Source organism: Pelodiscus sinensis, chromosome 20 (assembly GCF_049634645.1).
Source record: "Pelodiscus sinensis isolate JC-2024 chromosome 20, ASM4963464v1, whole genome shotgun sequence".
NCBI lineage: Eukaryota > Metazoa > Chordata > Testudines > Trionychidae > Pelodiscus > Pelodiscus sinensis.
The window spans coordinates 25,870,850-25,895,934 of NC_134730.1; the positions used below are offsets into that span (position 1 = coordinate 25,870,850).

Consider the following 25,085-nt stretch of genomic DNA (forward strand, 5'->3'; position numbering starts at 1 on the left):
TGTAATGATTATTATTTAATAGTGTATTTATTAAAGAATTGGGACATCTGTTATTCTCAGTGCAATCTCTCCCCACTTAGCAGTATGGTGAATTTTTAAAAAATCTTCACTAAAAAGGGTGGCATTTGCCAAGCTGAATAGCCAGCACCGTGGTTAAAATCTATCAGGGGGAAAGAGAAAAGTCCCTGAATTGGTTTTGACCATATAAATTCTGTGCTGCTTCTTTACCATTTTTCATGATTCTATTGACTTTCATGGGATGATTGTTATGTTATCTTTTTCTCTTCTACAGCCAGCGTTGCTATCTGTAATATAGCCTACTTGTCCTGGGAAATAAACATAGCAGATACCAAATGCATCCATGTCTGGTATAAAACAAATAATTCCCCCGGCAGGATTCTATTAGCCATTAAAATTGGAATGTGTGTTCTGGTTGCAGTTGTATCAAACATGAGGGGGTGCTCGTTGCTTTGAGCTGAAAGCTGTTATATTTTTCAGGGGCCGGTTTGAGTTTCTCTAGTGCCTTTTTCCAAACTTTTTACGCACAGATGATCAAGCAATTGGCAATCAGCAAGGTAGCATCCTGGAACGCAGATGAAGGACTTCATGTGAAAGGAAGGATGCTCTTGGTGTTAAGGCACTGGGCCTCAGGAGATGCTGTTCCTGGCTCTGCCACAGACTTCCCGCATGACCCTGGGGAAGTCACCATCTCTCTGAACCTCAGTTCCCCCTCTAGAGAGCAGGGATCATATTTCCTGTTGCCCACTCGTCATCTGTCTTGTCTGTTTAAACGCTGCAGGGTGGAGGTGTTCCCTTGCTATACGTGTCCATGGCCCCTTGCACAATCGGGCCCCTGCACCTGGCAGGTGCTACCATAATGCAAATACTTGTGCTGACCCAAAGCTCACTGAAGACAACATATAGATGTCCATTGATTTAGGCATGGCTCAGGTTAGGCCCAACATGCTCAGAAAGAGAGAATTTCAAACTCACTCAGCCCACATGGAGTAGGTTCTCAAAGGCACTGAAGGCCTCTCACTCTCATTGAAAGTCAATGGATACTGGTTGCTTGACCATCCCTGAGGTCAAGGGGATCCATCACCCTCAAGCTTCTGGCCAGCAGCAAATGGGGTGGGGAAATGGGGCAGAATTCACTGTTTTTGGCGTCATGTTGACAGACAATGTTTCTTTTTAAACATTTTTAACTGATATACATTTTCATTCTCGCATGAAATCCCTGGAGGCCAAGCAAAAATGAATGACACTGGTGTTTGAGATTAAAAGAGTGACAAAGTGTCAAACTCAAGAGCATTCTCAAGCAATATTTTCCATACTTTGCCTATCCAGGCATATTTTGCATCCGTTTGTGTGAGGACAGTGAAATCCAAGCCTGGGGAAGAGCTCTGTGTCAGCTCAAAAATCTTGTCTCTTCCTCCCGCTGAGGCTGATCTGTGAAGAAACATTTTCTCACCCATCATGTCTCCCTTTGGCGAAATCCATGTTTACCAACATTTACTGATAACAATTTAATCCTTGAAACCCTACTTCTTGGGGTGTCCAGCCAGCTCCCTAAGCAGTGTTCCCTGTGAGCTGGGAGCTTGTACAGCCTCTCTGGACAAATTCAAATGCCACCCAGCTGATTAGCAGAGCACCGACCACTGAGTTCTTTTATTTCTGTTGGTAGTGCACATGGTTTGGTGCATGTAAAAAATTTATTCTGCACATGAATGGAACAAATCTGCACGTATATGGAAAAAATTAGAGGGAACATTGTCCACAAGCTCCAGCTGCCTTCCCATGACTGAATTTAAGTTGGTCAAGGGGGCTAGTTAAAATCCTGACAGTGGCTCTTCCATTGGAATTAAAGGCAGAGATCGGTTTTCCTTAACTTACGGGCTTCCTATTCCCTTCACTCCATTTTTCCTCATTAAAGCTGAGAACAGAGGAACAAAATTAGGGCCCCAATTCAGCAAGGAACTTAGGTGCCTTCCTAGCTTCAAGTATTTCCCTGTTTTTACAGAACAGAGATGGAGTTACTAAAATGCTTAAAGTTTGTTTACTTGGGGTCAGGATCCGCAAAGGCATATGCTGTGAGAGAGGGATCAGTGAGCAAAATGTCAAGCTTTATCAGCAATCATAATTAAGGATTCACCATGTCTTTCATTAACAAGAGAAATATAAATGAGAAACAGAGAAAATGAGTTAGTTCTCCATATGCTGATCATGCTGTAAAAACTTCATTACGTCCTTTTCCAGTAATATAATACCATCTGAAAAGGAAATATTTTATCTGCCTTTAAATCATGTTCCTGCAAACTTATGTGAATATTATGTGTATAATGCGCACATATACATAGATATACACTCAGAGACAGACAGACACACACATAGATATGGGAGAAGGGGGGGGCCCTTGGTAGAATTTCATTGTTTTTATATAATTTCAGTGGATAATATTGACATTTTTATCAATTTAAATTTAAAATGTTCAGGGTCAAACAAAATTATGTGTATTAAGGGGTTGGGGTTTTTTTTTTTCAATTTTGATTGATCTAAATTTTCACAGTTGGTGGAAATTATGGTGGGCGCCAGTCAACAGTCATTGAATAACAAATGCTACAACACCAAAAGCGAAAGCTTTATAACAGCTGAAACACGCACAACTTGTCAACATTGCTTGCCAAAATATGCAAAGTACAAATCCTTCAATCAACTTCTAATAACGTCTCAGGGAGCATTTGTCTTATTTTGCCTCGCTACTAATTTTAAGTATCGTTAATGGAAATATTTATCATCGGTTTATGTGCACAGCAAAACTGACATTTACCAATAAAAACCTAATCCTTCCAAGTCTGTGTGTGTGTGTGTATACACATATACACAGAGTATATGCGCACATAAGTACATACATGAATCCCTATTTATTATGCAGTACAGAAAATTGAAGTTTTTAAATAAATAATTCCAGTGTAAATAAACTCCCCACCCTGAGCAAACAAAAACGGATCCCATTGCAGATTTCTCTATTTTTCAAATAAATCAGAGTTCCAAATGAACCTGAGCCTGGCAGTTAAAATTTATAAATGATTCAGGTTTTGGGGGAGGAGGCAAGTGAACTGGAAAAAGCCCCAAACAAACAATTTTACAAGTTCCAGAAGTGAATACCCCTTCCCCGTTGTTGTTTTTTTTTTTTTTTTTTTTTTTGAAAAGCTGGGAGGGGTGGCGGCTGAAGACATCTGCAAGCTATTAGGACACAGACTTCAGGTAGCTCCCAGAAACACGTGCTGTCCACATTACACCCTCCAAGTATATTTCCACAACTTTAGCTCTCCAAATAAACAGTCGAGTTCTCCCTGCATTAGCAAGGAGCTGCACAAACAGGTAGAGAGAATGGTCGTTTTATTCCCCCTTCCAATTCTCATGGATTTCTTGTAAGCCATTGCGGGGCTATGTAATATGAACTGTTCCTTGGAAATATATAATAGGGCCCGCCAGTTTTAAATTAACTCCCCTCCCCATTTATTAAGCTGTAGGTGACTTAGAAATATCAGGTACAATTTCTACAGCATGTTCGCTTCACTACACATAACTGAACAGCCCCTCGTATGAATGTGTTATGTTAGTTGAAAAACTTACAAAGAGACGAAGCAACCAGAGATGATTATGCTGCTGACAGATTTTTTTTAAATTTAAATAGTGTTTTACACCTTTTGAAACAATCATACTTAGTTTTAAGAGTTCCTATTGCTGATTAAAGGAAGCCAGACACAGCAGCCTGTTTGTTTCTTTGCCAATACAACTGAGCAACACAACTGATTGGAGTATAAAATACTCCCTCCTTTGGAATATATAAGGCTGTGATAGAGGTTGAAAGCAGATGAACAGGTGATCTGAATGTAGAGCATGTGTTACATTGAATGAAAGATCTTTTTGTCACACAGGAGTCATGGGAAAAATCAGGGAAGGTGTTTGTTACTATCGTGTTCTTGCTGTAGAGGGCTGACTGTAAGAAAAAAAAATCCTGGTTGTTCATCTTTCTCTTTTCCATCCATGTCTGTGCTGTTACAAATTTGGGCCCAGGTTTTTGGTCCCCTTAAGCAGAGGAGTTTGATCTTTTTTTTTTCTTTGATTGGTTTATAATAAAATTAATCACCACAAGTTGATTGATTGATTGATTGATTGATTGATTGATGCATCTGATTCAGATGAATTTCTAGGCAACATCCACTCCAAAGTGGGAACCAACATCAAATGAACTTGAGTTAGAAAAGTAGCTCCTGGAAACCTCTTCAGAGCTCACTGTTCTGAGCTAGTAGAAAGCCACATTTTCTGGCATGGTTCTTGTGCCTGGTGGCGTCTTTGGATCACACATCTCAAGAGCGCCTTCAGAACAAAATATCTATGTTCGCATCAGGAGGGGGAAATGAGAGCATGGGACCAGACCAACAAAAATAAGATGTGCCCTAGCTTGTTTGAACATGGCTTGTAAAAAGTCCCTCTTCCACTATCATGGGGGAAATTCTGCACTGTTGCTGTGCTTTCAACTGAGTCAGATACATCTTCTAGGCCTACCAAATTCACAGAGCTAGAAACCAATATTATTTTTTTAATGAGTCCTTAGAAGAGAACGTTGGTAAATTACAAACTTTGAGCGCAGTTGTTTCAGAGTGCGCAGGAAGGGGCAGAAAACAAAAACTGTGGGTGGGGGAGGTGCACATGTGCACATAATGGTAAAGTCTGCCCCTTGAGCCAAGAAGCTCAAATCCTACAGAACTACAGGCTGAACCTCTCTAATCCAGCACCCTTGGGATCTGACCGGAGCCGAACCAGAGAATATGCCGAAAAACAGGAGGTCACTTCCACTGATGACTGGGCTCCTAGAACATGCTTGGGGTAAATTAGAGCTAAGTAACAGCACAGAACACAGAGCCAAGACTGGTGGCTGTAAACAAACTTTATGGGATTGTGGAAAACTTGGCCTCACCCATGTTAAGTGAACATCCAGCTAAGTAAAGTTACACCGGACCCCGGATGTTACCAGACCAGAGTGTGTTGGACAAGATAGGCTCGGTCTGTAATCTCAAGCCACCAGCTCAGAAATCTGAATTCAAACATGCAAAATAGAATCAACCAGTCTCTGGAGTTTCTGCGCAGCTCTGCTATGGCTCAATTAAAACACCCTGTCTATTTCACCTGTTCCAATAATTGGTCTCTATACATTTGCAGTGCATCTGACACTTTTTGCCCAGCAAAAACGCTTTCGTAGTCAGGGACGGTGACTGTACTGGCTGCTGGCTGGGAGATGCAAGTGATTTACATGCAGCATAAAAAGAAGCAAATCTCAATTCTATTTAGAATGGTGTTTTTTCATAAGCAAGGTTCAGTCCACCGTTATTTGGTAGGGAAATAAAGTCCAGCCCTGCCACCCAAAAGTAGCCAACCCTTAGAAGCAGTGACAGAATTTTTACTGCAGCACTCCCTGCCTTTGCTTTACACTTTTATTAGGGAACTTTTACATTGTGTTCGGCATGGCGAGCGAAGAGAGGGAGTCATTTTCAGTGATTAATGACACCACCACACACCTAACTGTCCTTCAGGAAGTCCTCTTGTAATCTGTAGTCTTCCCTTCACCTTACAGTGCAAAGAAAGAGGAAAACGCCACTGGTCCAGCTTTCAGCCTCATTGCTTTACATTTAATTACAGCCAAAGCTTAAATCAACCTACATGTTGCCGGTTTAGCAGCAGTTTACAGCTGTAAATTACTTTGACAAATTGGTGATAGATAGATAGATAGATAGATAGATAGATAGATAGATAGATAGATAGATAGATAGATAGATAGATAGATAGATAGATAGAAACAGAAAGTCAGAAATTGATTTTGAAGAGTGTTGTTACTGAAGAGTTCGGGTTAATATAACAATTCAACTCAAATACCAAAGAATTCTTAGTTCAGGCTGCAAAAGAAGTCACAATTCTGCTAGAACGCAGCTACCACATTCACTGTTAAAACAGATCAGAGGCCCATGTTCCCCCTGACAAAGGCTCCTCCGAAAGCGATAAGAAATTCACAGGCATTTGCAAAATAAATAGCTACAGACCAAAAGGAAACCTCCCTGTGCTTTTTGGTTTCTCAGTAAGGCAGACTGATAACCCGGACAGAGGAGTATGTGAAGGGCTATTCCTAGACAAGATAATTCTTGCAGCCACTGATCACTTCCAGCCAAAAATGCCCTAGTTTAAAGCAGCCACTCTTCTGGCATCTCTGTAAGTGTCACAAGGGCCTTAGACAATTCTAGGCAACACAGCGGAGTCTAATATTAACCCTGATGTGCACCTTCAAACGGCATGCCTGAGTCCTGGAATGATTTCATGCTCCCCCTGTAACTCTCTCAGCTCAAGTGATATTTATTCATTTGTGTCCATTAAAAAGAGTGTAAAAAATGATTTATTGTTTCAGAGACAAGAACGTGTTTGGAAAAGTACACGGTCCCTGCCCCAGAGACCTGGGTACCCACAATGAGAAAGAGCTCAATTCACTAAAATGCTAACACCTTGCACCAAGAGATGAAAACAGTTACAAGGGTAACACGGACCTGCCCGATTTACACCGGTTCAAAGTGCACCTCCAGGCCCTCACTCCTTTGAGTAAGTGGAAATAAAAATGTGTCCATGTTTTAACATTGATAAAATTGCCTTATGCACGCTGACATGACCCAAAAACCCATTTCACCGCTTACAGATGGGCAAAATGATTAAAAAATCCATTCCACCCCCATGTTTTCCAGTTGTATATTGCCTTCCAAAGGGAGGAAAGCACAGAGGACTCTAGGAAGAGCAGTCTTATCCGGCCTTTGCTTTTGTGCCATGGAACAGCCATGAAAAAGTTTTGCATGCAGTAAAATTCCGAGAGAGATTTTTGCATGAGCTTCCTGGTGTGTATTTTTAAAGGGCTGCCGTCCATCCCTCGCCTCTCTGCTTTGCCCCCCAAAGCAGCTGAGCATAAACAATCACAGAGAGGGCTTTCACACGGCAGCAGAGATGAAAAGGCAAACATTTCTCCCAGGAAAAATGCAGTGAGCCAGCATTTCCCTGCGTTTCCTATCCTGTCAGGGAAGAACTTTTTGTTCAACTGAGGAGCCTATTCTGACCCAGGAGAGAGGTCCCAGGGTGGTGTTGGTGACATCACAGCCGGTAATATGCAAATGAGTGGCTGTCAGCTATTTCATGATGACAACTGGGGGGGGGCATTAAGTCTGGGTAGAGAAGAGACACAACATACTTTAGAAATTACAGTCCGAACATCATAAGGCAAACATGAAGGTGAATTCTCGCTGCGTTTTCTTCCCCCTCCATTCTCCCCTCATTTCAGTTTACTGCCGCTGACTGACATGTAAGTGCAGAAGCCAGCTCTCAGCAAACACATCTGATTCACAGCAGTATTGCTACGGTAAACATTTATAGGGTTTGAGAAAAACATCTTTATTTAATGTCTTGTGTGGATATTCGTCCTCTTGCTATTAAACTGGCGGTGTTAAATAGCTTAGAAAGAGAGTTTCCTGAAATAACAAAATGACCTTAATTGGGGAGGAAGGGAAACTCAAATTAGAAATGTAATTCCCATTTTTATTTGTCAAAAATCTCTCTTGAAACACACTAAGGTTAATTCTAAAACGCGTCCTCCTGTTGTAAAAAAACTGGAGGGCAATAAAACAATTGTACCCTTAAAAAGTGAAGTTGATTGATCCGATTGTCCAGAGGGGTCTCGCTATTCTGCAGATCAGGCCTTTTAAAAGAATAATATGCAAACTATGAAACAGCACAAGAGATCTGCTTTACATTTTTCTTTTGTTTATTGTTCAAACTTGTTAAGCTGCTTTGTTTTTTGTTGAAAGAATTCTGCCTGTCTCTGATAAGAGAATCTATTTTAACAAATGGACTTTTAGAATGAAAAAAAAAAAGTTCTATACCACATGTTAAAAAATAGGATTTCTGAAATAGCTAATCTGCATCTGAAATCGATAAGATTTTTTTCCCCAATAGTGCTCACGTTCATCCCAAATATTGATGCAGATCTCAATCTCTCTTCCAACTTAGTCTCCGCTGCCTATTTAGTCCAGTCATATCAGTAACACTGTGAAATGTTTTTAAGTGTTGCGGACCGTCAGAAGGAAAAACAAATCTTCTGGCTTCCCCTATTATTTCTGACAAAGGCTTTATAAATAAGACATACACTTACCTTTCAGCTCACCCAAATATGAGTGTTCTCCAGAAGCTTGCAAGCCAAAATTCCCAGAGAAAGATAGTAAATACAGAAAGGGTTTAACAGGGAGATGTTCTTCAATTTTTTTTTAGAGGTCCCTCCCCCCCCCCCCTTTTTTGAACACACAATTGGAATTCCATTTAAAAAATCATTGCACTTTAAAATAAAAGGCCCCTCCCAAATGTACCACTATCCAGCATGACAATGCTATCCATCGGAATTGTTTAACAGAACAAAGGCTGTGAACAGAGGCAGTTTCAGTAAAGCATTTAGGAGAAAACCCGACCTTAGGGCTTGAACTGAATTAAGAATTAGGCACTGTATATTTTAGAAGGAAAACTACAGCAAAAATGTGTCCCCCTAGTTTGACTCTAGTAGGGCTGATCACTTCGTTTACATGCAAGCGGGGAGGAAGACCCTCATATTAAATTCTCAATGTAGGCTTTAAAAGGATTCTGCTCTGAAACTCAGTTCTCAGTTTAGTCTTTGAAGTAGTAGCAAAACTTGCATCTTATTCCAAACTCTCATCACTTTATGCTCCCTGACAATTCGTTTGCTGTCTTGGGGGTGGGAGGGAGGACTGCGATTAAAAGTGTAGATGCTAAACATTTCACTACAAAGCGGAGGGAAACCCCTGGGGATTTTTTAAAGCACATCTCGCCACATATATTACAAGCTGCAGCTATACATTTATGGTTGTCCAATTTGCAAACTCTGTCGGAGGACAGGGACAAGTCTTTGTGAAAATGTCAATCTGGGCAGTGAGAAACGATAGATAGAAATAAATATCTCCCAATCTAAAGTTCCTAAGCAAGGCATAGAAACACGCAGCGAAATTGACAGAGACGTGCATTCGGAAATCGTACGTGCACGGTTCGATTATAAATCTGAATGATAGCATTTTAGACAAAGTGCGTTATGGTGTGGCCGAAATGCTGTATCCTTGGGTACATATAGTGTTTAAAAATTATTTAGTTCTTTCTCATTTTGCTCCTTAATTTTCCCAAATGAACCTTAAAAAAAGAATAGTAGGCGCTCTTTTAGAGCAACATCAGCAGTAAATTAGGGGTTAAGAGCTATTTAAACAAAAATGTACCGTCAGAAAGGAGGGGGGAGGAATGCACCAAAATAACCTTCATTGGAATATGTAGATTTTTACCCAAAAGTTTAAAAAAAGCCTTCCCCTCTGTATATACAGTATTACTATTTTGGTATCTTGTCAATTTCATTGATCACTGGCTGAAAACACGTCGGTCGGTTTCTCCTCCCGGTTTGCTAAGTAACGTTTGCTATTCAATCTTGTAAAGAGAAAAATTATTCGAGCTGATAAAATCTGATTGTCAAAGAGGAGTCCAGATTCAGCAAGAAGCCTGTTCTTAAAAAAAAAAAAATTGTCCCGAGGAAAAAAAAGTTAGCTAGTTTCTGGGCTTTTGGCGCTCCCTATGGACGAAGAAAAGGATTTCATTTTTAGCTCCAGAAAGGTGATTGTTGACAACTGTAGAAATCCACCCCCCCACCCTACCCCCCCCCCCCCCAAAAAAAGAGAAAGAAACGGGGGTACGAAATGTGAGTGTAAAAAGGCACAGAAAACAAAGCAAACCCCATTTAATGGTGCCTGACAGCTGTGGATTTAAATCGCTTAAAATAGAAGCACCCACATTGTTAAGTTTCCTTTGCAATAGCTCTGGTAAATATGTGATGATCTGGGATTGAAAGTGTGCGTCTGATATGGTTGTGCATCTACAGAGGTGGAGGTATTAACGTGTGTTATGAAAAGAAAGAATCACACAGGTGTGTTTAAAACCATGTTCGCTATTTTTATCACTCGGTAAACGTGTGTAAAGATCGCCGCTTTCTGAGCTCTATCATAAAATAGGGGGTGGGGGAGAGATCTCAAAAGTTTTCCCTTCCTGTTTCTTTCCGTAGCCCCAGCTTTTGCAAACTGTACCTACCGCTCTTTAGAGGCCGGGCAACTGGTGCAGAGCATCCGAGATAAAGAGCAAACTGAACTGGAGTTAATTTTTTACTAGCGAGCATCAAAAAGTTATTCAAAGCATTTAATGAAAACATAAACATTTGCAGCCAGGAAAATAGTCTTTCTGCAAATCTAGAGGCGACGATTTGCATTCTGTGTCAGCAAGAAAATCAACAGGAGGGGAGATTCTCGGTTTAAATAGTGGGGAAAGAGCGGTGCATGAGCGGTGCATTTTTACTGCCATTTTTTGCATCTATTTTAGATACAGTCTTTGCATATTTTGAAACGGTGTTCTAGCTTAGCAGTTAACTTGAGCAGGTCTGTCCGAAATGGCCTCGTTATTTCATTCTGAAAGCAAAGGGTGGTCCCTTTCCGGGATAGCTTAACTTTATGAAGATCTGGTATGCAATTAGCTCTATACATGCAAGTTACAGCGAGGGAAGAGGACTGTACATAGTGGGAGTGTATTAAAAAAAGGCGACCAACTTGTAGCTGGTATGTTTCGTACCACTGGATAGTTAAAGTTTAATTTGAAGACTACAGTACTAGCCCAATTACAGCACACTGACCCAGGGTAAATTACCGCAGTCTTCAAAACTACCGGAAGACCAGCCTCTGTACAAGGTCTCTCAGCCATAAGTTGACACATAACTTTGCAGAACTCAGCTATTACTGCATGTGTGTGTCGAGAATTGAAAGCCCTTAAGTAGCCACTAAGCCTTCGCGTGCATTTAAACCATGCTGGTTTTAATTAAAGAACAGCAGCAAAGCGGTGCGCATAACACCATCCCCTGGGTGACAACTTTATTTAAAGAAAAAAAACATCCCTCGGTTTTATAAGGCAAACCAAACAGGGGTGAATCACAAAAGCTTTCCCTTCACCGAAAAAGCTCGACCTTCTTTTCCACGCCAAAATCTGAGCAGCTCGGCAGCCCACAACCTGTCTGATGCAATGTTAGTTACCCCGGGTGTATCTTTGTCTAGAACAGGAGACTTCATGTCCATAGCCCCCCTGAAAACAATCAACATTTGCCTAGGCAAACACAACACGAAGAAGAGTTTACTTTTCAGGCATCACAAAAGTTCTGAAGTACAAAGAGTCACTCGGACACTTCTACTTGTCTGTACTTTTTTTTTTCTTCCCCTTCTCGGAGAGCTGCGCGCATTTCTCCCCACCCTCAAAAAACTTGCAGCCAATCATCCGCGTGCCAGCCCCCCAGGGGCAGGGCTGTCATTGGCTGAAAGTTTCTAAGGTGAAATAGTAGAGGAGAGTATTTATTACAGAGACTCGGAGACAGAGTTGGAGAGCCGAGCTTGAAACTGACTAGGTGAAATTGATTGGGAGCCTTCAAACTTTCCAAACGCCAGGAACTTTTTTTCTTCTTCTTCTGGGAGGCAGAGAGAAAGAAGGGACATCCGGGGGGGGAATCAGACTAACTCCCCACTTTGTTCCCCCACCCCCTTTTTGACTCTCCTCGGCAGGAAAACGCCCTGGGTCTTTCCACGTTACTGCTGCAGCAACTTTGCAGTGGGCTGGGAACAAACTTTTCCTCCCCCCCTCCCTCTCTCCTGCAAGCTGCAAGCGACCAGGCAAAACTTTCTTGTTTCTTTTGCAAACTTTTTTTGCTGCTTGATTTCTCCCCTTCCCCTTCCCCCGCCTCCATCCCTCCCTTGCTTCAGGCTGCTTTGCAAGAGGTTGTGCCGCTGTATTATTTTTTTTCATCCCTCCCTCCCACGCCTTCCTTCCCCCCCTCCCCGCACCCCTTGATTTTCACCCCACTGTCCCTACCCCCCCTTCCCCCCGCCGCTTTCTCGCATGAATCTCCTAGACCCCTTCCTGAAAATGACAGAAGAGCAGGACAAATGCGTCTCTGGCGCCCCCAGCCCCACCATGTCGGACGACTCCGCGGGGTCCCCTTGCCCCTCGGGCTCCGGGTCGGACACGGAGAACACCCGGCCCCGAGAGAACACCTTCCCCAAGGGCGACCCGGAGCTGAAGAAGGAGAGCGAGGAGGACAAGTTCCCGGTGTGCATCCGGGAGGCGGTCAGCCAGGTGCTGAAGGGCTACGACTGGACGCTGGTGCCCATGCCGGTGCGGGTGAACGGCTCCAGCAAGAACAAGCCGCACGTCAAGCGGCCCATGAACGCCTTCATGGTGTGGGCGCAGGCGGCGCGCAGGAAGCTGGCCGACCAGTACCCGCATCTGCACAACGCCGAGCTCAGCAAGACGCTGGGCAAGCTCTGGAGGTGAGCGGGGCTGCAGCCGGGGCCAGGGGCTTGCGCTGCCTGGCGGGGCCCAGGGCGCCCGGGAGGGGGATGCGGAGAGATGCTGGGAAAAGCCCTTTGATCGCCTGGCAGCGGGGCCACAAGGGTGTGTGTGTGTGTGTGTGTGTGTGTGTCCACAAGGGATGTGTGTGTGTGTGTGTGTCCACAAGGGATGTGTGTGTGTGGGTGTTGCCACAAGGAGGTGTGTGTGTGTGTGTGTCCACAAGGGGTGTGTGTGTGTGTGTGTGTGTGTGTGTGTGTGTGTGTGTGTGTCCACAAGGGGTGTGTGTGTGTGTGTGTGTGTGTGTGTGTGTCCACAAGGGGGGTGTGTGTGTGTGTGTGTGTGTGTGTGTGTCCACAAGGGGTGTGTGTGTGTGTGTGTGTGTGTGTGTGCACAAGGGATGTGTGTGTGTGTGTGGGTGTTGCCACAAGGAGGTGTGTGTGTGTGTGTGTCCACAAGGAGGTGTGTGTGTGTGTGTCCACAAGGGGTGTGTGTGTGTGTGTGTGTGTGTGTCCACAAGGGATGTGTGTGTGTGGGTGTTGCCACAAGGAGGTGTGTGTGTGTGTGTGTGTCCACAAGGGGTGGGTGTGTGTGTGTGTCCACAAGGGGTGTGGGTCTTGCCACGAGGAGGTGTGTGTGTGCCTGTTGCCGCAAGGGGGGGGTGTATTTGTATGAGAGGGGCGTGTGTGTGTTGCCACGAGGAGGGGCACGTGTGTGTGTGTGTGTTGCCACGAGGAGGTGTGAGTGTGTTGCCACAAGGAGGGGCGTGTGTGTGTTGCCACAAGGGCTGTGTGTGGGTGTCTGTGTTGTCACCTGGAGCGGGGGGGGGGGTGTTACCACGAGGAGGGATGTGTGTGTGTGTGTTGCCACGAGGAGGGGTGTGTGTGTAACCACTTGGAGGGGGGGGTGTTGCCACGAGGGCTGTGTGTGTGTGTCTGTGTTGTCATCTGGAGGGGGGGTGTTGCCTCGAGGAGGGGTGTGTGTGTAACTACTTGGAGGGGTGTGCCTGTGAGTGTGTTCCCACAAGGAGGGGGAGGGGGAGTGTGTATTAAACCCACACAAACCAGGCTGCTTCGCCCACATTGCATCAGATTTGCACAAGAGAAGAAATGATCCATGAAGGGGAGGAGAAAGCTGGCAAAGTTGTGCCAGGCTGGTGGTGGGTGGGTGTGGGCATGACCCGATGTCTTTAGCCTTAAAAGTGAAGGCTGGGCTGGGCCGGGCCGGGGGAGGGGGGGAGATTAGAAAAAAAAAAGAGTGAGTCACCTGCCCAGGGCTTATTCTGGGAGTGCAGGAGAAAAATCCAGCCACCCAGAAAGTGCAGTTTGCAGCAGACGGGAGACCCCCCGGGGTGACTTGGGACCTCCAGCAGCAGTGCCCGGAGCCATCCGCGCCTGTGTCACCTCCTCTCTGTATTGAATCAGCGTGTGCTCCCCGGCCCAGGGGAGCAGAGCCAAGTCAGCTGCCTGTTTCCTATGAGGCAAGGGGAGGGGAAAAAGGGCAGCCCCAGCTGGGTACCTCCGGGGGTCCTTCCCTTGCAGTTCAGAGAGACAGCAGATCGCAGCAAGGGAGCTGTGTGCAGAAGGGAGGCTGGGGGTGTGGATTATTAGGTGTGGGGCGGTGCAGGCGGGAGCCCCATCGGTGTGCATGGTTCTTCATGGCCGGTCAAGGCAAGGAGCCTGTGCTCTAGTGAGCCAAACTCACCCCCTGGCTCCTCGGTCTCTCCCCCAGGCTGCTGAACGAGAGCGAGAAGCGCCCTTTCGTGGAGGAGGCCGAGCGGCTGCGGGTGCAGCACAAAAAGGACCATCCCGACTACAAGTACCAGCCCCGGAGGAGGAAGTCCGTGAAGAATGGGCAGGCAGAGCAGGAGGAGGGGGCCGAGCAAACCCACATCTCCCCCAACGCCATTTTCAAGGCCCTGCAGGCCGATTCGCCTCAGTCTTCCTCCAGCATGAGCGAGGTTCATTCTCCGGGAGAGCACTCTGGTAAAGCCGCAACCTGACACCGCGAGACACACACACACACGCTCTCCTGGGCCCCGCTTGCTGGACAAGGCTGCTAGGGAGACACACCCGCGGCCGTATCTTACCGAGGGGCTGGGTGATAGCACCACAGCGAAAGCAGGGTGCTGAACCGGACTCGAAAAGCAATCTGTGTAGGGAGAGGGTGACAGTCAAGCAAACACTCTAGAGACAGCCGGGTGCAGCCTCCGAGACCCTCCCCCAAACAGGCTTCTGGCAGCTCAAAACGGTTCCCCCCAGCTCCTCTCTTAGTTTCAATCAACTTTCTCCCCTTTTTTTAGTTCGGAAATTCAATTCGAACTGACGCTGAGACCCGGGGCCGTCTCAAAAGCCCCGTGTTTTATGCTGCCTCTGTACACAGGTATAGATCACATTCGGGTTAGAAAGCGGGAAAGGTCGGTTACCCATCGCCAGGGGCTTCAGGGGCAAAGCAGTGATATCGGCCTGGGGCCCTAAAGATCCTGAGTTAGCCATTAACTGAGTTATCACCATTATACAACACCTCCAGCCTATAAAACTGGCTCACTTTAGATTACAGGGCCTCAGCTAAAGGGATGCTCGGGGATACAGAGCTCACTGAATTTCACTGCAAACCAGCCAGCTGACAAGGACATGTGCTCTCTTTCTCTCTCCAGGGCAGTCCCAGGGGCCCCCGACCCCCCCGACCACCCCCAAAACGGACGTCCAGCCGGGTAAGCAGGACCTGAAGCGAGAAGGGCGCCCGTTGCAGGAAGGAGGAAGACAGCCGCCCCACATTGACTTCCGAGACGTGGACATCGGGGAGCTCAGCAGCGACGTCATCTCCAACATCGAGACCTTTGACGTCAACGAGTTTGACCAGTACCTGCCGCCCAACGGTCACCCCGGCGTCCCGGCCACACACGGGCAAGCCGGGCCAGTCACCTACAGCGGGAGCTACGGGATCAGCAGCACGGCCGCCACTCCCGCGGGGGCGGGGCACGTGTGGCTGTCCAAGCAACAGCCGCAGCCACCGCCGCAGGCCCCGCCCCCACCGCAGCACACGCTGACCCCCCTGAGCAGCGAGCCAGGCCAGGCCCAGCAGAGGACACACATAAAGACCGAGCAACTCAGCCCCAGCCATTACAGCGAGCAGCAACAGCATTCCCCTCAGCAGCTCAACTACAGCTCCTTCAACCTCCAGCACTACAGCTCCTCCTACCCGACCATCACCCGCTCACAGTACGACTACACCGACCACCAGAGCTCCAACTCCTACTACAGCCACGCTGCCGGCCAGAGCACCAGCCTCTATTCCACCTTCACGTACATGAGCCCCACCCAACGGCCCATGTACACGCCCATTGCAGACACTACCGGGGTCCCTTCCATCCCCCAGACCCACAGCCCACAACACTGGGAACAGCCTGTCTACACACAGCTGACTCGGCCCTAAAGGCAGCCACCGCCACAAAAAGTGAGAGAGAAACAAGACTGTCTCCAACTTTTGTGTGTGTGTTTTTTTTAAAAAGACACTCGTGCTCAAGGTGATGAAAAAGAAGAAACCACGTCGGGCCTTCTGCACTACAGCTCCCATCAGGGTGTGGCCAGACCACTCTGCTGAGAACCAGCAAAACTCGGTACAGACATTGCATAGACTGGACTTTAACCTGGATGGGGGGGGCGAGAGATGAGCTTCCTCACCGGCCAACTCATCTGCCAGTGATTGGACTTTTGTAATTATTTTTTAGCAGTACTGAAAAGCGAGAAAAAAAAAAGGAAAAAAATACCCAGAGTCCTCTGTGAGGAATACTCTCTATTTTAAATTTTTTTTAGTATGTACTGTGTATGATTCGTTACCAATCTGAGGGGATTTATACGTATTTTTAGAGGGTTTTTTTTAATGCTCTTATTTTTCCGACCGCTAAAACGACACTTAGTGGAGCAATCCTTGCAGTCAGAGGTATTTTTGTATAGATTAAAATATTTTTTTCTTTAAAGAAAAATAAAATAAAACCGTGCACATTCATTAGGAACAACAATGGCTAAACGGTGATCAGCATCTGGCTAAGTTTTGGTCAGCGGAGCAACCTAGGAGACGCAAGGGGTGAAAAGCCAAATAGACTTTATTTTTCTAACGTAGAGAAGGGCAGGAGGAAAATGTGTTAGTTTTATTTTTTCAAAGATCGTGAGCCTTAAAGCAGAGCGCTGTTGAAAAGCCTTAATAGCAGCTAGGTTTTTTCCCCTCCCGGAGAGTCTTCAGTTGCTACCCTCCCATGCAAAAAGAAAAACAGAGCCCAAAAGGGAGGTAGATCTGTTTTCGGGGAAAATGAACGTCTGACCCTTTTCCCAACAATCAGCAACAGATTACGATGCCCCAACCAGCATCACCCTCCTCAGCTTCCTGCTTTGGACACCATGTGCCTGACAGATGCTGGAGACCCCTTGCATCACCTCCCCAGCCCTTGAATGGGTTTTGGATCAGGCCCTGATGTTAGCACTCAAAGCTCTTTAAAGGCCCCTTATTGGCTTCAATGGACTTTGAATGAAACCCGGAGGGCGCATTGGAAACATCAGACACGTTTTAAATTATTTATTTTGTGAGAAATGCCATTCTAATCCAGATTTTTTTTTTTTTTAATCTCCCTTCCATTTTTTAACTCCTTTAAAAACAATAGATTTGTTGGAGTCTTTTTTGGAGGGTACGATGCCTATTAAATTATGGTCTAAACTGTAACCAGTTCTTTATTTATCTCTAATTCCTTTGTATTATTATTATTATTATTATTTGGAATCTGTGTCCAAGGTTTGTACAAACGCGGTCTCTTCCTTTTTTTTTTTTTTCTTTAAGGATAAACTGGAATTTTGTTTTGTATGAACTAGAGATTGCAAATGTAGTGTATCACTGAATCATTTGCCTCGTTTTCTGCCTCAGCTCTTTTGGACACACGACCGTGTGTGTATGTGAGACACAAAACACCATTGACAAAATGTGGGGGGGTCACCTTGCTGACCTTCCCCCTGCCTCACCCCTGATGTTGTTTAGAGGTGGGGAAAATTGACTTTGGTAAAAGCTGTGGCCAAACAGTTATGGATTGCTTTTTAAAAAAGACAGCAAACTTTTTTTATTTAAAAAAATGATATATTTGTTAACAGTTGTGAGAGGTGTTTTTTGGTTTTTTTTGGAGGAGTTTGGTTTGGTTTTTTTGTTAGGGATTCAGTAGAAAAAAAATCTTAAAGCACTCATATTATGGCATCTTCTTATTTCTGTATAAAAGCAGATCTTTTTAAAGTATTTCTGTAACTTAAAAGACCTGTCATTTAAATCCTATTTTGTCTTTAGGTAAGTTTGTTTTATTTTGTTTTGTTCACAAGACCATTTGTTCTCTTTTTGAAACTTACCTTTTTTGTATATTATTGTTTGCAATAAATATACGTTGTATTAATGAAAAATACGCACTTGGTTTTTAAAAATGTTAAGTGCATTCACTGAAAAACAACAGGATGTGAGGGATACAGTGGGGGCTGGATACAGAGACTTGTAACCTTGATTTGCCTCCTGCCTTGATTGCAGGGCCGGTTTATGGGGGGGGTGGGAGGGCTAGCCACGCAGCTGCCCGGGGCACCAACCTATTGGGGACGCCTGATGGCAGCTCTAAGGGGGGCCATGTGCCCAGCCACACGGCACCCCTTAATCAGGCACTGCGCACCCGGAGCCGGGGGCCGCACAGCACCCCTTAGAGCTGCCATCAGGCGCCGCGCACCCTATTGCAGCTGTAAGGTGCGCAGTGCACCGGGGGTGGGGCTATGCATGCGCCGTGCGCCCAGGGGCGGAGCCACGCATGCGTGATGCGCCCGCTGCCTGGCTCGAGCCGGCCCTGCTTGATTGATACAGTGACTTGTAAACTTTTGTCTCCTGCCTTGATTAACTTTTATCACTATATAGTCTTGGGACCAGAGCCCGCTTAACTGAGCCCAATCCCACAAAGGTTCTTTACACAAGACTCCCATTAAAGCCAAGCACCTGTGTTAATTTCCTCCTACAGCCATAGCCCTCTGTGGTCAGTGTTAATCCCATGGAGGGCTTGGTAATTGATCGAAAGATGCCTGGTTCCTACTGCCTCTCAGAAAGGCCAGTATGCAAAACCTTCAAAAAGCTGCATTCCTAGTAATGTGTTGCAGGAAAATATTACAGTGGGTCAGATACTCCTCTGTGCTGGTGTTTGTGTCCTGTTCACATGGGATCCTACACAAGTCGGTGGTCTCAGGCCTGTTCCTAGTGGCCAAATGTCCCTCTCACAAACACCATGGTCACGTCTGAGGCTAAGTGTTGCCAGAGTGGGCGTGGGAATTGGGCAGCATCCCTTGTCGCTAAGTGGTTTCCAGTTTGGTACAACAGCTGTCAGCACCCCTCCTACCAAAACTGTTCCAGCGCCCCTGGCAGAAGGGGACCGAATGGAGCTAAAATTCCCCTCTTACCTTCTAGGAAGCAATCTCCCCAGCTCCAGAAGAGGCCTATTTAAATGAATCGGGAGTGGGATTTGCATTGCTGCTGCTGATTCTTGGGCCTGTTACTTTACGTCTACACAGCAGTGTTAGTTCGGAATAACATAGTCGGTGTCTACGCTACAAGCTGTTATTCCGACATAATGGCGAGCTGGAGGAGTTCTTACTCCGACTCCTGGAACCCTCACGTTACGAGGAGTACGGAAAGTCGGAGGAAGTGCCCTTCCTCGGACTTCCTGCTGTGTCGACAGCGCCAAAAGCCGAAATAAGCTATCGACGTAGCGCAAGAGGTGTCGCTTATTTCGGCTTTCGCCCTGCTGTGTAGACGTGCCCTTAGGCAGATAAATGGAGGAGACGCCACCTGCGGAGTTGTCAGATGGTCTAAATCGGGGTGGGGAGGCCCAGAGGCCGGATGCAGCCCCTGGTTTGCCTGGATCCAACCCTCAAGGCTTGGGGAATCCGTACCGGCACGCCAGCCCTCCTGCAGTCCCCCAGTGGGGCTGGAACACACAGAATCTACTACCCCCCTAGGCTTTGGTGAGCAAGAGGATGGGGGGCGGGGAGGCGTGTCTTTCTCCTTGTCAGTCAAGAGCCATGTCAGTGAGGTGGGTTTTTCGGGTTTTTTTTTTTTTTTTTTTTGCTTCTCACTTGTGTGCGGCCCCCGACTGATTTTTCTGTGGGTCAGTTGCCCCTGACCCAAAAAGAGTTCCCCTCCCCGGGCTAAAAGCACAAATCGACCAAAGGCTGAGCTCGTTTCCCCCCCCCCACCCCCCCAAAAAAGTGGGAAGCCACGAGAATTTCTTGTCAGTTTCTTCTCTTTGCAGAGACAGATTAATCCCTGGCATGGCTCCAGGAAGTGAAAGTGATTAAGAGAAAGGCCCAGCTGACTTGCCCCAGCTGCAAAGGAAACCCATTCACCAGAGCGGGGCAATGGGCTTCACATCGCCACCTGCAGGACGGGGCAGGAACCTGATTTGCTGTGCACCACCCGTACCTGCATTGCAGGGTTAGGCAATTCCTAGGGAGCTGGTACAAACCCATCACAGCGGAGGGGCGGGGGGGAGGAGACAGGGCGGTTATAGCAGATGGGACTCTGTGAGGTTTGGCATGAATCACTCGGGGAGTTTCCGAGATCGCATGGACGCTCTCAGGTCATTTTCACTCGAGCCGATGATCTCACCTCCTCCCCGCCCCCGAGCAGCAGAACAGAGCAGGTATCAGCCTCCGGACCATGATGTCACTGTTCCGCCCAGCCAGAGGGCAGGCTGGGGTTGTTAAAGGCCACGTAGATTCAGGTGTGTGTTATATTGACTCTGTTTTGTCAGGCTTCCTGCTGGAAGAATCTGAACACCAGCCATGAGCCAGGTTTCCATCAGGGCAGCTCCCGTAGCATCGGAAGGGAGCTGGGAGGAGGGACCGGGAGCTCTCAAGGTAATACCAAGCAAGGGATACACTTGCTTTCTCCTTTCCCTCTCTCAGGATTGGTTTGCTTCCATTCCTGCTCCTGCAACTCCTCACCCAAGTTGCCTGAGATCAGTGAAAACACACCTGTGAGCAAACACCACCTGCACGAGTAAGAATTTTGCAGGCGCCTTAGTCTGTGAGCCCTGGTCTGTACTAGGACCTTCATCTGAACTAACCGCCCCCTCCCTCGTTCGATTTAGCCAGTCGTGCATCCACACTCCCAAGCCTGTTATTCTGGAAAAAGGGGGCGCAGAATTAAAATTCTGAGGTCCTGCTTTTCATCAGGAATAACGCTAATTCCAAACACAGTCCGAAATAACGCTAGTGTGGATGCGCCGGTGCCGCTAATTCGAATTAATTGGCCTCTAGGAGGTCTCCTGCCACTCCCCCGTGCGTCCTGGGTTTCTGAGGCCAAGATAGCATGCCCCGTTACCAGAGCCTGCTTCGGATGACATTCCCCATAGCAAGGACATGCAAGTTCGAATGTGTTAAATTGGGAGGCTTTAAGTCGAACTTAGTCATTTTAAAATAGTTTCCTAGCGTAGACACAGCCCAGGCGACGTCTATACTGGCATGATTTTGCGCAAATACTTTTAACGCAAGAGTTTTTGCGTTAAAGTATTTGCACAAGAGAGCGTCTACACTGGCATGTGCCTTTGTGCAAGAGATGTGCTTTGCGCAAAAGCATCCGTGCCAGTGTAGACGCTATCTTGTGCAAGAAACTCTGATGGTTATTTTAGCCATCGGTCTTTCTTGCGCAAGAAATTCAGGTTGTCTGTCTACACTGGCCTCTTGCACAAGAACACTTGCGCAAGAGGGCTTATCCCTGAGCGGGAGCGTCAGAGTGTTTGCGCAAGAAGCCCTGATTTTCTACATTAGAACGTGTGTTCTTGCGCAAGAACTCGCGGCCAGCGTCAACCGGTGGCAAGATTTTGCGCAAAATCTTGCCAATATAGACAGAGCCTCTGAAAATGTCATCACTGCCCATCCAGGTTGACGCGGACATCACCAAGTGAACTGTGGGCAACGGCATAAATCCTTCTGGCTGGAACACTGGGCTTGCCACACCGCTCCTGGCCATGTTATATCGCAGCCCCGTTACCACCTCCCCAATCTGTGCAGTCACTGAGCTCGGCCAATTCACCTTTGGCCCGATTTGCTGCTCCTGCTGCTATTCCGGTGGTGGGAAAGCTACCGAGCGCTCAAGCCCAATCTACAGCTCGCGATTGACATTGTGATTCCAGGGCTACACATCGCTGTGCAAATGCACCTGAAAGCTGGCCTGCTGCCCCACCCCGTTATTCCAGGGTTAGATTATCCAGGCACAGCTCTGCCTATGCACCTGCAGATCCGCCCTACCCCTATGTAGAACACGCAACTGCATAGGGCACCCAAAAATGTGGGGCACCGCTGAGACTTAATGTCCACCTGCCCGCCTTCCTTGGGAGAGGATCTGGATAACTAAAAAGTGACCAAGCCAGCCAGAGCTATTAGCACAACACTGAATCTGTGAAAGAGCCGTTCAAATGGTAACAGAGGCATTGAACAGGCATTTTCCAAGCCTAGATCAAGACTGTCGGTTTCTGAATTGACTGTGTCGGTCGACAGGGCCTTAGTTTCAAATGGTTTTATATCATTAGGGCGTTGGTGAAGACGATAAAAGCACAGCTCTAAAACATCAGCCGCCGCAGGCACCGGGGCGCAGTTTAACAGTCCTGCGTAGGGCCCCGCAAACCCTAAGGATGGCCCCGGCTAAGCTGCAGGACTCATCGCGGCTTCTGTGGAGCCGGCCTTCCCCGATGTTCTGCCTCGTGGTCTCGAGAGACAGAGCAATGCGCACTCGCGCCAGGAGCGTGGCTTCACTGCAGAGGGGAAAGGCTACCGCAGGAACGCACGGCGTTACCTCACTCGTGTCGCGACAGCTCGGTCATCCAGCTAAGACAACCCAGAGGAGCGAGCCCCAGACGCTAACTGGAAGACGCACAGAGACAACCACATGCTGGGAAGGGACATGCGTTCCAGGTCTCCTCGGGAGCTGCCACCATGAACTGCCCACAACACCTGTTCTGCCATGTCCCTGAGTGTTTGACAGACTCCAAGAACTTCCCTGCCTCCCAGCTGGCTGCTCTATGTGGGACCATGAGCACAGGAGACAAAGCTGGATGCTGGACGTTGGCATTTCCATCCTTCAGTGGGTGGTGCCCATTACCAGTCACTTTTCTGCCCAACCCTTTCTTGGGTACCGGATGGATGGTCTTGAAGGCACTAGACAGGAAGCCATGAGCTCTGCAGTCACTTCCCCACTCTGCTACAGACTCACTCTGCCCTGGTTGGCACTAGGGCTTTATTTCGAAATAACCCCCCCTTAGGTCGAATGACTAAGCGGAGCATCCACATGACCAAGCCCGTTATTTCGAAGGAACGGGCTGCTTAGTTCGAAATCTGTCCTCCTGATTTCCTCGGGGAATAACGCTCATTTCAAACTCGTGATTTCGAAATAGCAGTCGTGTGGATGTGCCGGTGCCTCTATTTCAAAATAACGACTCCCCAGAGCCATTCAACCTAAGAACACTCCAGGGCTTCCACATTAACGGAGCTGGTCTCAGACTCATTTCAAGGCTCCCCCATAATGAAGACGAGCTAGTTCGATTTTGTTATTTTGGGAATTATTAAATCGATTTTTGTTATTTTGATTTAGTTTCCTCGTGTAGACCTGCCCTATGTGACCTTGGGCAAGTCATTTAATCTCTCCACACTGCATTAAAATGTGGATAAAATAATAAAATAAATAAAGCTTCCTTTTTCCCCACCAGTCTGCTGGCTGTTCTACTTCGATTGTAAGCTCTTTGGGGCAGAGGTTGTCTCTTACAAGATGTCTATGAAGCAACCAGCACAATGGGACCCTGATCTCACTTAGAGGGATACAGTCTAGACATACCCTGTCGGCAAAGGGATGCAGATTAGGCAGGTCAACATTGCAAATGAGGCAGGGATTTAAATATCCTGTACCTAATTTGCCTAAAAATGGCCGCTGCGTTTTTCCAACTTAGCACTTTCTCGAACCTAACCTTCATGAGTTTATCTAGTTCTTTTTTGAACCCTGTTCAAGTCCTGGTTTTCACAACATCCTCTGGCAAGGAGTTCCACAGGTTGACTTGAAATCAGTGCTTTCCTGACACCATGTATAATGATAACTAACCTAAAAGCTGTAGTGAACAACCAATAAAAATGCCTTTGTGCCACTTTGCAGCTGAAAATCATGGTGTAGGAGGGGAGCGTTGGGTTCCTAGGCAGATGATTGCCTTTGCTGCTGCTGCTATGTTTTTCCTTCCATTTTTATAGCAAGAAGAAAAGATTCCTTTGGAAGTAGGGCTGTGCAGGAAGAGAACACAGATGGCCAGCTCGCCTCGGTGTGGTGCATCCAGGAATAACTGGCTGGAAAAGCCAAGTCCCTTTCCTGCTGTAGCCATACCCCACCCTGGATAAGAGGCGCTGTACGTTCTACTGCAGCATTGGTTTCCATCTCTGCCACCCGGGGTGGACTTGGGTCGTGAATGGAAAATGGCTTCAGGAGGCTCTCTCCCGTGCCACTGTTCCTGGCATGCACCCCGGAGTAAACACACCAGATTCGCTCCGTAGCACCGAAGGGTACGTGGGCGCTGATGGAGGGTGCGGGGGAATGGATGGGGAGACCTGTCTTGCCGCAGGGCAGGGCTCCCGTAGAAAGCAGAGGCGACAAGGTGGTGGGGGGAGACGATCACAGCCCGGAGTGCAGGGGAACTGCTGCAATGCTTCAGGGCAGGCTGGAGCCGAAAAGCAGCTCCCAGAGCAAGGATGGTGGGGAACGCAGGCAATGCTGCAGGGCAGGTTTGAGAACAGGCAGGTGGGGGCGAAGCTACAGGGCAGGGCTGAACGGGGGAAGAAAGTGGGTAGAACAATGTGACCAGTCCCAGGTGTTTAGCTGGAACCATGGCCTTAGCTGTAGTCCAAGAACTGTTCCCGCCCCGCCCCCCATCCCTTAGTCTACACAAGGCCACGTCTACACTAGGAAACCATTTCGAAATTACTAAATTCACCTTAATAACTCCCGGTTTAGCAAGTTTGAACTAGCGTGGCCACGCTCCGGGGGAGTCTCAAAAGGAGTCTGAGGCAGGCTCCGTTAACGTGGACACGCTACCCCAGACTTAGAGCCCTGGGAAGCACTGAGGAGTCGTTATTCCAAAATAGCGGCCCAAGAGTGTCCACAGGATCTCTATTTCGAAATAACTCTTTTGGAATTAGCATTACTCCTGATGAACAGCAGGAGTACAGATCTCGAATTCAGCGACCCGTTATTTTGAAATATCGGGTGTGGGCGTGTGGATGCTCCGCTTATAAATTCGACCTAAGGGGGGTTATTTGTATATTATATTGTCTTAAAAGAATCAAATAATGAATTGATTTAAATGAAAAATTAATTATAAAGTAAATTAAAAAAATAAAAAATCTTTGTTTGACCCTAAAAAGAAGTATTCCTCTGTTTGTAGTTTCAAATCCTTTAAAAAACCAAACCCAGTTACCGAAAGGAAATAAAGACCAGGGCTAAGAAACTCCAAAAAGAGGGACAGGAGGGAGGAGATGGGAAAAGAGACC

At 47.0% G+C, this 25,085-nt stretch overlaps 1 protein-coding gene and 1 long non-coding RNA gene across 2 annotated transcripts in view; one reads left to right on the forward strand and one right to left on the reverse strand.

The window, feature by feature from the left end:
- The window catches only part of LOC112544943 (uncharacterized), a 195,724-nt gene that overhangs the window by 38,609 nt on the left and 132,030 nt on the right, over positions 1-25,085 (reverse strand). The window lies entirely within an intron of this gene.
- On the forward strand, positions 11,516-17,938 carry SOX9 (SRY-box transcription factor 9). The gene is made up of 3 exons (XM_075904007.1): positions 11,516-12,485; positions 14,236-14,489; positions 15,161-17,938. Exons 1-3 carry the CDS (start codon positions 12,055-12,057, stop codon positions 15,937-15,939), a joined length of 1,464 nt encoding a protein of 487 aa, XP_075760122.1. The 5' UTR covers positions 11,516-12,054; the 3' UTR covers positions 15,940-17,938.

What these genes read in the sequence shown, in the direction of transcription:
- SOX9 (XM_075904007.1), top strand. Translation starts at nt 12,055, where the DNA reads ATGAATCTCCTAGACCCCTTCCTGAAAATGACAGAAGAGCAGGACAAA. An exon ending in ACGCTGGGCAAGCTCTGGAG is followed by an intron (nt 12,486 to 14,235) that starts GTGAGCGGGGCT and finishes TCTCTCCCCCAG; the next exon opens with GCTGCTGAACGAGAGCGAGA. An exon ending in TTCTCCGGGAGAGCACTCTG is followed by an intron (nt 14,490 to 15,160) that starts GTAAAGCCGCAA and finishes TTCTCTCTCCAG; the next exon opens with GGCAGTCCCAGGGGCCCCCG.